Source organism: Rousettus aegyptiacus, unplaced genomic scaffold (genome assembly GCF_014176215.1).
Source record: "Rousettus aegyptiacus isolate mRouAeg1 unplaced genomic scaffold, mRouAeg1.p scaffold_m13_p_18, whole genome shotgun sequence".
In the NCBI taxonomy this organism is placed as follows: domain Eukaryota; kingdom Metazoa; phylum Chordata; class Mammalia; order Chiroptera; family Pteropodidae; genus Rousettus; species Rousettus aegyptiacus.
Window position 1 is genome coordinate 13618768 of NW_023416293.1, and position 17592 is coordinate 13636359.

General features: G+C 55.8%; 1 protein-coding gene across 1 annotated transcript in view; it reads left to right on the forward strand.

Moving 5' to 3' along the window:
• PTPRC (protein tyrosine phosphatase receptor type C) overlaps positions 1–17592 on the forward strand; it is a 76625-nt gene that overhangs the window by 36014 nt on the left and 23019 nt on the right. Inside the window, 10 exon segments of the mRNA XM_016150556.2 lie at positions 1324–1353; positions 4281–4502; positions 6595–6735; positions 9315–9446; positions 10202–10282; positions 11023–11049; positions 12523–12738; positions 13829–13957; positions 15089–15226; positions 17231–17350. Coding sequence (XP_016006042.2) covers positions 1324–1353; positions 4281–4502; positions 6595–6735; positions 9315–9446; positions 10202–10282; positions 11023–11049; positions 12523–12738; positions 13829–13957; positions 15089–15226; positions 17231–17350 — 1236 coding nt within the window.

The window sequence follows — 17592 nt, forward strand, 5'->3', positions numbered from 1 at the left end:
TCTCCCGGGACCCAGTTTCCCCCGGGCCTGTGTGCCCCATCTTTTCCTGTGCCTGGACGTCAAATCGGCCGGTAGTTTCCTCCTCCAGATTCGTTGATCCGATGGCTTCCACCACTTTGAGAAAAAAAACCAACGTCCTCCTCGTGGCCCGGAGGGCTCGCTCCGGCCGCTCCCGCCCAAGCCGCCCGCCGTCATCGGGCCTGCCGGGTTCCTCCCTCCCGGGGCCTCGACGTCGGTCATTCCGCCCGGCCTCGCGCTTCCTCTCGCGGGCTTCAGTTTTCCTCCTCCCGAGAAAGTTAGGTCACCTTGGCGGGGCTTCTCCTCACGCACCGCTCGGCTCCAGGGCTCCGTCCTGGGCGCCCCTCTTTTGTGTGACGTGGGGGTCCCCTTCAGCTTCAGAGCTGCGAAACCCGTCCCGTGGAGTTCCGCGGCCTCGGCCCAGAGGCACCGCCCGGGCCGCCGTCCTCTGCGTCCAAAGGCTGCGAACGTGTCTACGCGGGGGCCCCGAGCGTATCACCTTCTCCTCCGCGACCGCCTCCCAAGGGCCTCGGGGATTGTCCCCCCCGGTACCATCTTCCTCGCGAGCAGCTTCGTCTTTCTCCTCTGCTTTCTCGAGTTCTCCCGTCCCCAGCTGTGCCCTCTGATAACCTGTTTTCCATTTCCCAACAAGCTTGATCTACACTCGAAAAACTTTCTCTCACACCTGCTCTCACGGCTCTCCCTCCGACGGCTGCCTGCAGCCCAGGAGACAATCCCGACTTGCTGTTCCTCTGGGACTAAGCTACCTGTTGTCAGTCTTTGAGGTCACGGCTTAAACGTCGCCAGGAGACTCTCTCTACCACCACCCCCACCAGCGAGCCGCCAGCCCCGGAAGTCTAAATGACATGACCCTCCTGCATGCTTCTCTAGCCCACCCTGTCTCATCTGCCATCACAGTCCACGGCTTTTAAAAAAATTATTATTGTGTACCTAGGAGGACCTCATAGGTAGGTGTTCAATGGATGAACATTATCTCCATAAACGATGCCTTTGGGAAAAACTTTCCGAAAGTCTTTCCGGAGTCTTTTGCGGGTTTGAAATGAACTCCAATAGCTCTCTTTTATTCTATTATTTTTCTTATTTAACCTGAGTATTAGAAAACTTGACATCGAGAGAAGGAATATATAGTTTCATTGTGGTGAAAGGTACTAAAACTTGAAAATTGTCACTTTGCTAGTGCCAACTGACAGAGACGATGTGTGTGTACAAATCCAATCCCTGTTTACATATGTGCAGAAAATTCGAAAGTTTCTAAGAGGTGTTTTTTTTTTTTTTTTTTTGCAGGGGATAATGTCACAGTCTCTTCCACTTCTGGTAAGAATTAATATTTGCATTTTATATATTTTATCTTTTGTTGCTAAGTTTATATATTTAATGTCAATAAAATCTTCTATTATCTAGTGAAATCATTTTGTAAGGATAAAGTTTGCAATCATGAATTGTTCTTGACATTTGCTTGTTCTTAACATTTCTGCTTGTAAGATATAAATTTGATAGCTACCCGAGCATATTATTGTTTATCTATGTATTATTGTATATAAACTATAGCTTTTCTTAAATGACAGTAAGCCACATGGCAGGTTTCCAATCTCTTTTTAAATTTTAACACTACGAATAAATCAATTTAAGTTAGATCAAGAAACTTTATAGTTAAAAATGAGTTAAGGAATTATGTGAGGAAGTACAGAGAATTGTAAACATATTTATGTGTACATATATATATATACATATATGCATATACATCCATGTATCTTCCTTCGAGAGAAAAGCTTTGAGACTAAGATATTTTGTAATAACTATTTCCAAATTCTACCGTCACACTTGTACTCCGTCTTAACAAATATCCTAGTCCTGAGATAAATTTAGACAATAAACTCACACATAATATATGCAAAATAAGAGAGAAAAATTAGGCTGCATTTGGTTAAAAATAAATTACATCGCTTAAATGTTATTGTTATTGAAAGTGTATTACTAATTTCCTGGTTAATCATAGGGTTGACGGTACACATGAAGAAGGTAAGTAAAGCCATTAAGACGAAGCCGATTTAAAAATTATAATGCACAGTGCTAATGAGGCACGTTTGAAACGCTCTGAGAACTGGATTATTAAAGGAATCATTTTTGTAAGTAAATGAAAATGCATTACTATGCGAATAGTAACGAAACACTCCCGAATCTGCATAAGAAGCATGTTCTCTCGTTTTTTTAAAAAAGAAGATCTAATATTAGAATTTCGTAGTTTCATAGTACGGCGGAGAGGTTGCGACCGCCTTACCAGTGTATGCCATGTGCACACATGCGACTCAGCACCTCCGCCCGTCACGGAAGAGTGAGCGCGTCTCGGCCACGCACGCGGGCCGTTTCCAGGGAAGGGGGCTGGGAGCAGGGTGGAGAGGGGAGTATTGGAAATGTTGGATGACTCACTGCCTTCCCGAGTTTCCGCAATCTCTGCCTCGGCTCTATTATAACGAGCCCCCGAATGATGAAACCAGGTACGCTAACATCGCGTCCCAAAACGCGGATGAGGATGGTCGCCCCTACGAGAACGTGATCAGTAAAAACCAGCGGTGTCTCCGAGGTGGAGTACGGAGACCATGCAGAAGGGCGATAGAAGCGCGTTTTCTAATCCTAAGTTAATTCTTCTTTGTGGAACTGTGCGATGGGCACCGAGCTTCAGATGCGTGCGGGAGTTTGGAGGCTTCTGGGCGGACGTTCTTCGTCCGCCCCAGTCTGAACGTGCTTGGCGAGGAGCCCTCGTTAAGGGCCGGCCGTTGAAGCAGGACCGCGTGATCGCGTGAGGCCTTCGGAGCGATGGTCCTTCCCGTCTGTCATTCAAACCTGACGGAAGACTGGGAGTGGGCGAGAAAGGGAGAACCTGCGAAGCCAAAGGGGCCCGTGGGACCCCGAGGACCCGGAGTCAGTTTAAGCTAAAACAAGCGAACTACCGGTCAAGTCTGCGCGGGCGCCAGTCAGTTGATGGCAGCGGGTGGAACCGTGAGGCCCGCCCCCCCTCCTCCCTCCCCCCTCCTCCCTCCCTCCCTCCCTCCTCCCTCCCTCCCCCCTCCTCCCTCCCTCCCTCCCCCTCCCTCTCCCTCCCTCCTCCCTCCCTCCCTCCTCCTCCCTCCCTCCTCCCTCCCTCCCTCCTCCTCCCTCCCTCCTCCCTCCCTCCTCCCTCCTCCCTCTCTCCCTCCCCCTCCCTCCCTCCCTCCCTCCCCTCCTCCCTCCCTCCTCCTCCCTCCTCCCTCCCTCCCTCCCTCCCTCCCTCCTCCCTCCCTCCCCTCCTCCTCCCTCCCATCTTCCCCCCCGTCTTTCCCCACCCTCTCCCTCGCCTCACCCCACTCTTTTAATTCAGCACGGAGCAGGTGAGAGGATGCCAAAGTTAGACCGAAGGTTTTCCTCAAGACAGGAAGGCGCTGCTCGCCTGTGTAGTTGGATCCGTGGGCAAGAAATTACGCGTGAACGTTCGTTAGGAAAAAAAAAAAATGTTGATTTGTGAGTCATTAGGTGGTGAAATTTTAGGAGCCGAAATTTTGCTTTAGAAAACCACGTAGAAGGACCGTGTGATCACCGTGGCTGTCTGTCGCCCGGGACAGGCCGGTGACACTCGGTGTCCGCGGACGCCGCGGCGCGCTCAGGTCGCGAGGCTCTGACGCGGGTTCGGCGCGAGCGGGTGTCGCTTCGTGTCTGGCGAGGACGAGGAGGCCGGGTCTCCGTCCCGCCGTTGCTCGCTGCCTCCCGACTTCCCCGTCCGGCACTCGCCCCGCTTTGCTCCGTGCCTGCCCCGCCTCACGCACGTTCTCCACCCCCCCCCCCCCGCTTTGTCCGCCTGCACCCTTCCGCACGCACGTCCGTCAGGGCCCCCTCGATCGTGCACTGCGCTCCCCTCCTTCCGGCCCTCTGGCCGCGGACGGCCCGGGCCCAGCTGCTGGAGGAGGAGCGGCCCGGACAGCCGCGCCCGGCCCCGTTCCCTGGTTTTTGCCCCCAGCGGGTGCCCGGCAGCTGCTGGCGGTTGTTCGCAGGTCCGCGTATTACCTCCGCACATCCGCATGCAGCTCCGTTTGCATGCGTGTATGCGCGTAGTTGTACAGACGCGTTTACAGCTCTGCACACACGCACGTGCACACGCGTGCGTCACACACGCGCCGGAACAGCCGGAACGGAGCGCGGATGAGACAGCGTGTCCGTGCGTGGTTCGCATGCTTACCTTCTCCTTCTTCCGTCTCTCACGACTATAACAGGACCGAACGCAGCAGCAAAGTCCAGCGCTTGGCCGCCAGGTGTCCTCATACCTGCTCGCACCACTCCACCCTCACCCGCAAGCATCTCTGAACGAGGAAGCAACTCCTCAGAGCCCACGCCGCCCCTCGGTCCCGGCGCGCCCTCCGCAGAGGCGCCCCCGAAGCCCCCGGAGAATGCTAGTAGCCCCGAGGTGACGGGGTGGCACCCAGGTGCGAACCGGAGTGAGTCAGGGGACCCGGGCTCTGACATTAGCGAACACTTTGCCGCGGGACTGCGTGCTCGGTTTCTCTGCGTGTGATTTCATGGACGTGTCCGACATGCAGGGCATGTAGGTGTTTGCGGGCTGCGGGCTGCCTCGCGTAGCGCGCCCGCGTTGTTAGGGGGCAGGACGAAGGGGAGGAGCCCCCACCCCCCTCCCGCACACGCCGCGGTAAGTCGCGGGAACGTTCCCTGCTCTCTGCCCGCTGGCGTCCCCGGTGCCCGGTCACCTGGGTGTTCCGCGGCCAGACGGGTGGGACAGGGCGGAGCACCGTCTCCGACCCCGTCACCGCCGCCCCCACTGGGACCCCGAGCACAAGCCCTCCGTTCACGTCCGATTCTCAGCACCAGAGAGGGATCGGAGGTGGGCTGTCGATCATTTCGAACATCCACGCTGAGGACTAATGATCCAGCTTTGTTATTCGAATTTCTCCCGGGGACCTTCACCTGCATTATTTTTTTTAAAACCAGTGGGTCGAGGTTGGGAACCCTAGCGGCGGGGAGTGAGGCCGCGGGCCGCGTCCGCGGGGATCGTCAGCGAGCCGGGAGGGGCTTCGGCCGGGAGCCGCAGAGGAACGTCGCTCGCTCCGCGTTTCCCGCGGGCGGCGGGGCCTTCGGCACGTGAATCGCCGTCGGGAGGGGTCTCCGCGTCTCCTCTGAAACGACGCGGTGGTGGCCGCTCTCCGAGGCCAGCCGGTCTGTCGGCTGCGATCGGCGCGGCCACACTGTGTGTCTAGCGCTGCCACCGACTGCGCTTGAGAACGAGGCCCGAGTGACGTCCCCACAGAGGCTCCGACACCCCCAGCCGTGCTTTGGCCCTGCCCAGCGGTTGCCGTAGCGGCGACGGGCCCAGGTGTTGAGTCTCTATCCCGTCACGGTGCCGCCGTGGCCGAGTCGCCCCGGGACCCACCTGATCCCCTAAGTGTTCGGGTTCTGAGCCCCGAGACTTTCCAGCAGCAGCGCGAGGGCAAAGGGGCTGGCGGCCAGCGGCTCACGTCCCGCTGCACGCGATGACGGACGGCAGGTCACATGGGCGCCTTCACTTCGGACGTCCGCATCCCCCTTGACACACACACGCATGCACACGCGTGTGCACATGCCCGCACACATGCACACACAGACACACACGCCCACACGCCCACACACACACATGCACACAGCCCACATGCACACGTGCAGACACACACGCACACATGCCCACACGCACATGCACGCACATGCACACATACAGACACATGCATACACGCCCACATGCACATGCACACGTACAGGCACACACACACACATGCACACACAGACACACATGCACACACATGCACATGCACACACACCCACATGCACACCCATGCGTGCACACATGCACACACATGCACACATACAGACACATGCGCACACGCCCCCATGCACACACGCACGCACATGCACGCACACATGCACACACACACGCGCACACACGCACACACGATGAAATACCCTCTCCCCAAATCCCACCCCCTAAAGACGCGTGTGAAGCATGGCGGTGCACACTCCGCACTCTGGCGCGTGATTTTGTGAGTGTCTGCGCACGAGTGTGCAGCTGCTTCCATGCATCTTTTCTAACACTGGATTCTGTCCATCTTCTGGTAGTTAAAAGTGTCGCATTTGGCCCCCACCCGGAACGTTCTCCGTGAGGACGCGGCCCGTGCGCACACGTGTTTTGGCCGCCGCGTCTCAGAATCGTGTCTGTTCCATGGCGGGTCCATTTTTCTATTTCTTCTTTTCCTCGTGGTGTATGAGAGACTTTTGGGTACCGAGGGGTCCTTTTCTCATTCGGCCTTCAAGAGACGTCCCCACTTTCCGTTTGTAAAGCGATGGAGGTTTCCAAAAGCTCACAGGGACTCTCACGCACGTGGTGGCTGCGCCCGCCCGGGAGCCGCCTCCGGCCAGGCAGACGCAAGCGCCCGAGCAGATCGGGTCGCTCCGGAGTGCGGTACACGGGCGCGGAGCTTCGTCCCTTGCCACCGCCCTGCGTTTGCGCTTCTCAGCTGACGGGATGATCTCGCTTTCTCGCCTTAGGTGCCCCTCCAACCTCGCTGCCTCACCTCTCCACGCACGCAGACTTGCAGACACCCACTGCCGGACCTGGCACTCAGACACGCAGCAGGCAGCCTCCCCCTCCTGCACTCACGCCCGCGCCGCGCGGGCAGAGGACACCAGGTTTGCAAACGCTCCGGCTTTCGTGTGCACAGAGGCGCGGGGCGGAGCCCAGGAAGGGCGGAGGGGATCCGGCCACCCTTCGCGCCCGGATTCCAAACGCCCTGTGTCCGGGCTTCTCCGTAGCCCGCGCGGCCACGTAGCGGTGGTCCCTGTGGCAGGGGAGACGAGCAGAAAAATCACAGGGATTAGGCGGAAACGGGAAAACTCTGTTCAGGAGGAAACAGTTATTCGAGGCCCTCTGCGCGTTTCTTTTTATTCGGGGCGAGTATCATTGTGCAGCGAAAACGCCATTTTGTTAGGAATGACGAATGATACACACAAACCGTCACTTAAAGACCTTCCTATAAACCCAGCAGTGAAGGATAACTGACCTTTATCATCACTGAGAAATTATGGCCGCAATTAATTTGCTTCTTAAAAGAACGAGGAAAAAGGACCCGAATGCTCACGTCCCCCACCAAACTCCGAGGCCTTCCCAGCGTCCTGTGTTTGTAAAAACGTCACAGGGCCCCCCCTCGTCTTTCCAACATCAGTGTCTAAATCACCTCTTGGTGCCTTTTTAAATTTTTTTTTTCCCAATCTTAAAATATGGGCACGTTTGTCAGGTTGCAAAGCCCCACAGCCACGTAGATAAATTTAGTGACCCGAGCGCCCGAAAGTGGAAGGTGTGGGTGGCCGGCCGTGGAACCCCACAAGGTGGCCCAGCCGTGGAACCCCACAAGGTGGCCCGGCCGTGGAACCCCACAAGGTGGCCGGCCGTGGAACCCCACAAGGTGGCCCGGCCGTGGAACCCCACAAGGCGGCCGCGTGCTAAGTCCGAGTCCAGCAGGGCGTCCAGCACGTCCCATGGGATCGTTATTATTTCTACGTAGTGAAATTGTTGCCTTGGCATAAAAAAAATCAACCTGGGCAATCCGCAAATGTCGATCACCTCCCGCCTCCTCCCACCCATTCCAGTTGCCATGGAAACTGTGGCAAAAAGATTCGGCACTTCCGGCAAATGGGCAAATTCAGAAACCATGCCTGGGCTGGCACTGTGAAGTAAGCAGAGAGCGAGCGAGCCCTGGTCCGTGGGGCCGGCGGTCGCTTTGCCCTGAGCAAGGGATTCTCTCTCCCGCGCAGCAGCTAATTCCACTCGTTAAAAACCTGTTAGGATGAATTCACCTAATTAAAATGGCAAATGCCCCTCTAAGCCACCTCGGAGATGGGTTCCACAAGGGACAGACAGGTTCAAATGAAGCAGGAAGGTAGGGGATTTGGGGAGGGGGCGGGGGCCCTCAAGCATCACCGGGAGAGGGGTCTCCCGTGCAGAGGAGGAGGAGGAGAAGGAGGAGGAGGGAGCTTCGCAGAGGCCCGTTCTGTGTCCGCACGTTTCGTAAAGGATGCAAAGCCTCCGAGGCTTTGCCCAGTCCCGTGGAGCCCCTGCCCCGGGACTCAGAGCCAAAGAGGGGGTGCACGGTGTTTATTTCCTTCCGGTTTATCAAATGTGGGGCGTTAGTGCCTTTTGAAGACAGAGCTGAGAACCCAGACTCCACATTTCCAAAGGTGCATTTTCAGTGCCGATGGGGGGGGGGCGTGTGGCCTCGAGGACGTGGCCGGGGGCTGCTGCGTGCAGGCACCGAAGTCGCTTTCAGGATAGGCACGCCCTGAGTCCCCCGCCAAAACCCCGAGGACCTGGCTGCAAAAGAAGCCACGTCTTCACGGAACCGATGACCGTGACATCACGTGAGGGTGATCACGCGCTGGCCGAACGTGCTCCCGGGGCGGCTGCCTCGCGGCCCTGCCGCGTCTGCCCTGGTGGCCAGCCCCGTGCCCCCTGTCCCGTGCCACCCCGTTTGCACACACTGGGTCCTTGTGCTGGAATTCTGGGGGCGGGGCCCGGGGGGCGGGGGAGACCAGGGCTTCGCAGCTTGGCAATGACGAGTCTTAGCCAGGCCCGGCGTGCGGCCTCGGCGGCCACCACACTTCACTCTACACCGATGGGCTCACGTGCGGGGTCAGGGAGGAGGGACGTGAGCTCAGCGTGGACACTCTGCGGCTCCAAGCCTCCGGGAGTTTCCCGGCCGGGAGAGTCCACGCAGTGAAAGGAGAATTGTCGCCTTCCGCGGGGACCCCGAGCTCGGCAGCTGCACGGGCAGGAGCCTGCCCAGCTCTGTTTTAAGGAACTCGGAAGCAGCCGCCTGCCCCAGGGACCGTCCCCCGAGAGGCGCACCCAGGGGGGCACTCGGCACACGGCAGGTCGCACTTCCTGCCGTGACATTCAGGTCTCCGCTGCCATCCTGGGGTCTCGGGGCCAGCAAGCCGAGGCCCCACCCCGTCACTCGGGGGCATTTTTGACACTGCAGGCTGCCCGAGCTGTCTCCCAAGGTCCCAGGTTCTTTTTGGAGTCAGGCTCCGACGACGAGGCCGCATAGCTTTCTCCCTTCGGCCTCTCCCGCGAGCCCGGCTGCCGTTCGTGGCTTTGCGGAAAGCGAACTTTGGGGGACAGCGGAGGTATTCGGGTGTCTGGCGCTCGGCCGTCTGGCCCCCGGGCCGTGTGGCAGGGTCGAGTGGCAAGCCGACGGCCTTTCTGCTTGCAGGCGCTCCGGCAGGGACGGCTCCGTCCGGCACCCCTCCTACGGACACCGCGGGCACCCCCAGCCCCGCACCCAGCAGCGCCCCGGGCTCACCCGCACGCACCACCGCTGTCTCCGCCATGAACCTCTCCTCAGGTCGGACCGCGGTGGCCTCCGAGCCCCAGATCGTGAGACAGAAATGCAAGGCTTGACCTCAGGGCTTCCGTGTCCCCCCGAATGCCGTCCACACGGCCCCCTTTCCCTAAATCCTTGCAGACGGGCACGAAATTGGGCAAAAGAAACGTCCCAGGAAGCCCTTCCCGGGCAGGTTGCAATTTCTCGGCCACGTTAGCAAAGGTCACGTCATGCGGCCTCAGAACCCAGGGCGGCCTCCCCAGCGTCGTCGCTGGCCTCGGTGCCAGTGACCGACACTCCTGGGTGTCGCTGGCCTCGGGGACCAACGCTCCTGTGCGCCTCTTTTCCCGTCGGGGAGTGCAGAGGGAACCCTGCCCCTTATAAGATCGCCGTGAGCCCTGAAGATGTGCCGAGCCCGGTACAGACGGGCGACTCCTCTCCTTCTTGGTGGTTAAACCAAGGAGAGTCGCACCCGAGAGTAGGTTGAGGCAGATGACCCGCCAGGTAAGAGTCACGCCAAGGAGCGACGGCTTTGCTTTCCGCCGACGCGGCGTGCGGTTCAGATCACGTGGCCTGTTGTTAGTCGCCGTAAAGGGCCCTTTGCAGACACCCCTGTGACTCGTGTTCTCGTTTCGAAACCAAGCGAGCGTCAGTTTGAAGGAAGGGCCGCTCCAGCGGAGGCCCGGCTAGGGCATCCTCGTCCCCGAATGATTCCCCCCTCGCCCTTCCGTGTGGCCACCTCATTAACGTTTGTTCTCCTGTCCGTTTCCTTGCAGATCTGAGCCTCATGTCCACTCCACCACCCACTCAGAGCCTCATGGCACACACTGACCTCAACAGCGTTGCCACAACCATAGGTGACAACCTCACCCTCAGTCACGCAGCCACACTGCCACCACGCGCCGGGAAGGGCTCACGAGCGGGCCTGTCCCTGAGAAGTTCCTCGGAGGGGCCTCACCGTGCGGGCCGGGAAGGGCAGTGGGTCGGACGCACGATCTCTCCGTGCGGCCACGGCTGACGGCCTCGGGGCGTCAAGTGGCCGTGAGGGCGGGGTCGTTCGCAGCCCCGGGGCAGCCCCCCCACCCCCGTCCTCCCCCGCATTCTCCCAGCCGAGAGGCTGCGTGGGCAGAGCGCGCTTGGCTTCCGCGGGGCGCGCGCCCCCCAGGTCCTCAGCTGGACCCCGTGCTCACGCAGACACAGCTCGGGGTGTCGAGGGAGCTGCACTCTCTGGGGGTTAGAATTACACAAATCGATTTCGAGATGAGTCGGGGTGTGAGGACATTGGCAATGTTTCCGGCGGCGTGAACGGTCAGCCGTCGCCACACATAGTCCGATGTGCACCCCAAACGTCCTAGCCACGGTTGGGTCTCGGGGTAAATGAACAAAAATGCTCTCTAGACCAGCTCCTTGGCGTAGGACGTCTGAAGTTTCGAGATCCGAACTTCAGACGAGGTGCGGCGAAGCCCGCGTGATCCGCCAGGCCCAGCTCGCTAGATCTCGGTGTATAAAACGCCCTTCCCCCAAAAATGACGACAGCAGAGAAGGTGCGAAATGGCATTTTAATAATTCGCTTTCTTTTTTTCTCTCTCTATTTCAGCTTCTACCACAGCTAAGCCGACATGTGGTAAGTGCGCTCCCCGGGGGCACCATACAAATATAACTTTAATTCACCCTTTTTTATGCCAAGCGCCCGGGAGTCCCCAACGGGCTAAGCTCGCTGGCTCTGATTCTCTCAGGAACGGTGACCTCCAAATCCCCCAAACCAGTGTCCTCCGCGTGCCGGAAGCTTCGGCGCCCCATTCAGACCTAGTTTTGGGTACTGAGTTTAGTGGTCGCTAGCGAAGCAGCCTTGCGGAGGCCACTGGGCTTCAGCTGGCTTCAGCGGGGCGTTTGCAAAACGGAAGGAAAGCCGGCTCCCTCGGGGGCTGGGGAGGGGCAAGGAGGCCACGTAAGGATGAACGGAATGTGGGTGAACCCTGCAGGCCCGGCAGGAGGGAGAAACGTCGTGTGTCTGCCTGTCCGTCCGTCCGTCTCTCTCGCTGCCTTGCGTGGGTTTGGCTCAGAGCACGAGCCTGGGATCCCTTGGGCCCCCCCCTTCCCATCGTCCCCCTCTCTTCCCGGGGGTGCTCCCTATGCCTGGCGGTCAGATCCGCCTCCGTACGATCGTTTCGTTAATGAGACGTCCCAGCCGCCCCCTCTCGCTCTCCCTCGAAGCCGCGTGGACCCGCTGCCAGTCGCCTCCCGCGGAGAACCGGCCCCTCCCGCCCCTCCCGTCCCAGGGGCGCCCTCTCTGCCTCGCCGCTCCCGCGTAATTCCGCACGTGACGGCGTCTGGGGCGTCCGTGTGTCTCATGCGGTTCACGTCTGTGCCCGCCCCCGTGTTCGAGCTCCATGTGTGTGTTCTTTGTGGTTGGGACGGCGTCTGAAATACAACGAGGGCCCAAAAATTTTCATCGCATTGAGAAACCAGTGGCCAAATGGATATTTGCGGAAAAGATATTTTTGCCAGTCCAAGGAACCTGTTTAAATGAGGGCGAGGTGACGCCGAGGACGTTGTTTCGGGCAGTTTGCGATCAGTGGCTTTACGTGCGTGAAGGGCCGACGAGACGTGGGATCTCCAAGCAACTGGTGCTCCAACGACGTGGAGAAACTGAGCGTCGAGAACCGCCTTTTAGAAAGCTAAGGAAGTCGGAGACCAGGGAGAAGCATTGGTCAGACACAGGGTTTGTTTGTGAGTCGTTTCGGCGAGGAGTTCCTGAGCTCCCCCTGGGGGCAGGTCTTCTGCGTGGACCGTGACTCGCGGCGCTGGCCGAGGCGGCCTGGCCTTCGCTGTCGTGCCGTGCGCAGCCGGGACAGGCGGGCGGCCTCGCGGTCCAGCGGCCATCCAAGCACCACCCGTCACGCTGCGGCCCTCGACAAGGCAGAAAGGGGGATCGCGGAGGAGCAGAACGGGGGCACCCCTGTGTGTTCACGTCCCCGGGGGACACTCCGCTAGCGCTCCGCCGTCGCCGAAAGTGCACGCGGAGGCGTCGGCATTGAGCGCAGTCTTTCCGCTCTGAAAAATAAACGATAACCCTCGCCGTTCTGTTTCCTTTCAGATGACAAGTACGGATATGTCTCTGTGGCTTACCAGTTTGACAGTGGGAAAAGGAAATTCCGTGCTGAGCTGTCCGTCGCCGGCGAGGTGACGTGTGAGCCTCACCCGTGTCCTCAGAAAAAGCTCGCGGACCTATTGGCGTGTGAGACAGTTGGTGTCCAGCTGTCTCATGACTCATGTGACCCGCCTAAGAAGTTAGGTTTACGTGTACCGCCAGGTAAACGCAGATCGGTGGCTGCTTGTGTATTTGCGGAAAAAGTGCTTTTGCGTGCGCGGTGACTCGCAGGGGTCACGGGAACCAATCTCTCGAGAAAACAGGGCCGAGGGGAAGGAAGGTAGCCTGACGTGTGCTTCCAGCCCGGGGATCAGCGTAAGCGCGCAGAGGCCTCCTGCCTGCATCCCTGACCGCCTCCCTGCGATTCCTCCCACGTGCCACGTGACCGATCCCACCGTGGGGACCCACGGCCTGCCCCTCCCCGCCCCCACTGAAGTCAAGCAGCCGAATGTCCACAGGCACGCAGCTGTGCTTTGAAATACAGGCGTGTCTGCGGAGCATTGGGGCAAACCACAAAGTCAAGGATTCGATGTTTACTTTAACACACACACAAAAAAGGCGTGAAGGGTCAGGCGAAGGTCGCCCCGCTCAGCTGCTGTGGCAAAGGACCAAGGTCTCGAACCCGCGCTGCAGCCCCGCGGGAAGGGGTTGCAGGACAGGGTGAGCTCGCTCAGCGTCTTCCACGGTCTGCGATTCAAGATCAGCGCGATTTGCTTCGCCGCATTTTCTGCGTTAGGTTAGGTTCGATGTTTTTCTGAAGAACACCTCTTCACTTGTTCATTTTCTCTAAATATCGCTGAAATATACTTTCGAGGAAAACAGAAAATAACAATTTAAAAAAAAATAAATAAACTCCCCATACTCTGTGTAATAATCATTCACTGGCAAATCAAAGAGTAAAGGACAAAATTAGAGCTATAAATATAAAAACAAAATGGAGGGAGTGTTTTAAAATGTGCAAAACATGCAATTTTATCTAGATGTTTGGGTTCTTTTTTTTTTTTTAAGTAGCGTAAGTTCTGAATAAAATGCTTCCAAAATGTGTGATGTCACAAAAAAAAAAGAAAAGAAAGAAAGAAAGAAAGAAACTGAACGATCAAGAAACACAAAACCCCTAGTTTAGTCTTTTTTCAAAGTAATCTAAATGCTTGTCAAAGTCTGCATCGTGAATATAATTTCAACGGCTATAATTGAGCATAGAGCACACATTATGAAATATTAATCTTCTATATCTATATCCTCTTCTTAACAGATCCTGACAGTTTTCAGTTAAAGAACTGTGTACAGAAGGAAAAAGCAAATACTTCTATTTGTTTAGAATGGGAAAAACCTAAACAGTTTAAATGTAAAAAAGAAGACATTCATTACCAGTTTCAATGTGGTAAGAATATGGCATCGATCAGAGAATATTTTTGTAGCAGAAAGTTGTGCTAGATACTGTGTAATCCTCCCTCCTCCCTCCCTCCCTCCCTCCCTCCTCCCTCCCTCCCTCCCTCCTCTCTCCCTCCCTCTCTCCCTTCCTCCCTTCCTCCCTCCCTTCCTTCCTTCCGTCCGTCCGTCCTTCCTTCTCCCTCTCTCTTTATCTCCGTAGTATGTTTGGAGTCAAATCATTGTATTCTCTATACCACTCGAATTCGCAAAATAGACAAATACTTCCCCTGGAAAATAATTTTTGAAATAGTAATAGTCCTTAACTTATAAGCGTGTTCTTGGGGACTGTTCTACACGAGGCGTCGCGGGGAAGGGCATCAAAGCAAGGCGCTGTAAAGACGACGGCGTGCGTACTGTGGGAATGGGCGGGTGACCAGCGGAAGCCCAGGCGACGCTGCTCGGCCCGCCACCGGCAGAATTCACAGACGCCGAAATTCCAGGAGAGTTAGCGGGACAGGAAGTGGGAGGAAAAGCTAGAAAGAGCCTCTCGGGATGAGTCGGGGGGTTCGTACTGGTGGGGAGCGAGACCTGAGGCACCGTTTCTTTTCAATGATTCAAGATTTTATGATTCCTATTCCTTTTTATTTGACGTTATTGAGGTGGGCCGTCCCTTCCTTGACATAAGGGAGGCCGTCTTTGGCAGGACAGACAGACAGACAGGCGCGAACACACGCCCACGGGGCTCCGGCGGCCATGGGCCTGGCACAGGGGTGGGGTCCGGCTGTTTCGCGGCAGGGGGAGGGAGGCAGGAGCAGACGTGGGATGGACCAGCGATCGGGCAGTGGCCTGAGGACCCGCTGGGAAAGGCCGACTCTCAGAGCCTGAGCAAAGAACAGCGAGCGAACTCCATTCGCTAGATGAGGGCACTCCCGAAGCCAGCTACCCTTCCTGCCGGTCTCTTTAAAATCGAGAGTGGCAACAGAATGTAGCGTGGGAGAAAGGGCCTTTTCCTCATTATTTTGACTATTTACGTAGGTTTTCAATGTAAAAGTTATTAATTATAAATGTGAAATCTCAATAAAAGTGAAATGTCATAGATCGTATCAATATAGTCATGTGCAATACTTATTTTTTTTTACAGATACTGTTACTCAAAAGAGCGAGAAATTTGAATGGGACAATTTTAAACCCAACAGTGATTATACTTGTGTTGCAACAATAGTCTATGACAACTACAATGTTACTGAAAAAAAAGAAATTATTAGAACAGATTTTGGAGGTGAGTATATTGCTTACATTTATATAAAAAATTTCCTTTCTTTTTATGGTCTTATGAGTCTTTGAGAATCACCAGCCATGATGTTGCAGGTGTGGAGAAAGGGTTCCAGAAAATGGACTTGTTTCAAATTTTTAAAATAGAACTTAGAAATAAATGACGGAAGATCCAAACCGTACGCTGCTCCTCCCGCGTGTGCGGGACCCTCCGCCCCCCTCCCCCCATCCAGCCTCTGAGAGGAAGAGAGTGAGGACGTCAGCGGATAAAATCCAGGCATTGCTGGCAAAATAATAAGGATTATTACTAAAATGCCTGCCGCATAGACGATAATCACTATGATAACTAATGCCATTTGGAAGAGAATAGCGTCCGGGAGACGGAGGAGAGAAGAAAGAGAGAAGAGCTAAACGTCCGCTCTTAGTGGGAAGAGAGACGCTCCCGTTGAAGTTAGAATCTCCGAGGAAAAAATATGTTAGTTAGTTACGCGGATGATCATTTATGAGTGAGAGAGAGAGAGAGAGAGAGAGAGAGAGAGAGGAAGTGATGGGATTTTAAAAAATTCCACGTTAGAGAAGGAAAGGGCGGGGGGAGGGGAAGAGGAAGAAGGAGTCAGGGGGGATGGGAGAGATAAAGAACATTAAGTCGACAACAGTCGGTAAGATGGCAGAAACATGTCGCGGCAGACAAAGGTTACCGCGACTACGCCGAGGCTAAAGTCACCTCCGGAAGCACAGACGCTCGGATTCGAGGAAAGCACAGACACGATTTGGGGAAATTGTGCAGCTTTACGGAAGATCAAGTGATATTTTGGCGGGATTTTATCCCTTTGCTATTACACGACAATTGAAAAAGACATTTCTGCTTTGATGGATTTGCCCGTTCACACGTTCACCGAAATGGCTAAAATGAAAAGGGCCGACAGCACCACGGATGCGAACGCCGGGTGTTTATCGGGGAGGGAAGACGTTCACGCACATGTTCCTAGCAGACTCGCTCACGGGGGCCGAGAGCCTGGGGGCGCCCCGGACACCCCGTGACAGCCGAGCGAATCGGCGCGATGTGGCGCGCCCCGCGGCCGAGTGCCCCTCGCCCGTAAGTGACGAGAGTGGCTTCTGCAGCTCCGCGCCGGGTGCCGGGTGCCAGACGCGCCCCGTGCCTGGGCTTCGATTTCATTTGGGTGAAATGGAGGAAAAGACGAATTTGGTCTCTATCGACAGAAGCAGTTCGGAGGGCGTTGGGGGCTGGGCAAGGGAGATCAGGGGGCCAGGAGGTGGCAGAGAAGAACTTTTTCGGGGCGATGCGAAGGTTCTATATGTTGACGATGTAGGTGCACATAGTTGTCAAAACTCGTCCAACTGTACCTCAAGCGCGTTCGAACATAAACTACACCTTGCGAATTTGCCGTAAGCATTTAGTCACATTTTTCATCTCAAATCCCGATGACTGGTTAGCGGGCGCAATGACAAATGCTACTTCAAATGACTGTGAAATTTATCAGCACCACCAGTGGCGGCTTCCAGGACAGAGCTTCTAGAAACGGCGGCAGCCAGACGCCGTGAGAGGGAGGGCGTGCTCGGGTAGCTTCAAGTCGGGGGACGCTCAGGGGTCACAGTGCCCCTCTGGAGTGACATGTCCTCTGTTCAATGACTTCTAAAGTAAGTGTAACAGGACCAGTGTCTTTCATTTAGTTTCATTATTAATTCATAATTAATGAAAATACACTGGTCTGCGGCCACGCCACCCCGAACAAGCCCGATGTCTGATCTCGGAAGCTCAGCAGGGTCGGGCCTGGTCAGTGCTTGGATGGGAGACCACCTAGGAAGACCAGGTGCTGTAGGCGTAAAAAATAAAATTATAGGATTGTAAGCTGACAAGGTCCTTGCAATCTGTGAGGTCAACCAATAAAAATAAATACATAAAATGCACTATTAATTGTGCATGATTATAATATGAAGACTACTTTCTCCATGACTTAATTTTTACATTTTATTCTTATTCTTTCAATAGTTCCAGAAGCACCCAGGAGTGTTAACTGCGTGAATACAACTGCATCCAGCTCGTTGATCATCTGGAGCTCTCCTGGCGGTCCATACCATAATTTCACTTTTTGTTATTCACCTCCTTCAGGTAATTTGTGTAGAATTAAGTTGGAAAGCAGTGGGTATGGGGGATTGAGGTCTTGAGCCTTCCGATGTCATATGAGTGAGTGAACTCGTTACTCTGCCCACAAGCAAACACCTTCCAAAACCGGACCCAGCCGATACACACAAAATACTGGCCGTAGGTGACCGGACGCCCGCTCAGCCGCGGCAGGCGGAGTCCTGGAATAAAGTGAGAATTCAACTTCCGCAGAAACAAACGTTGTCTGA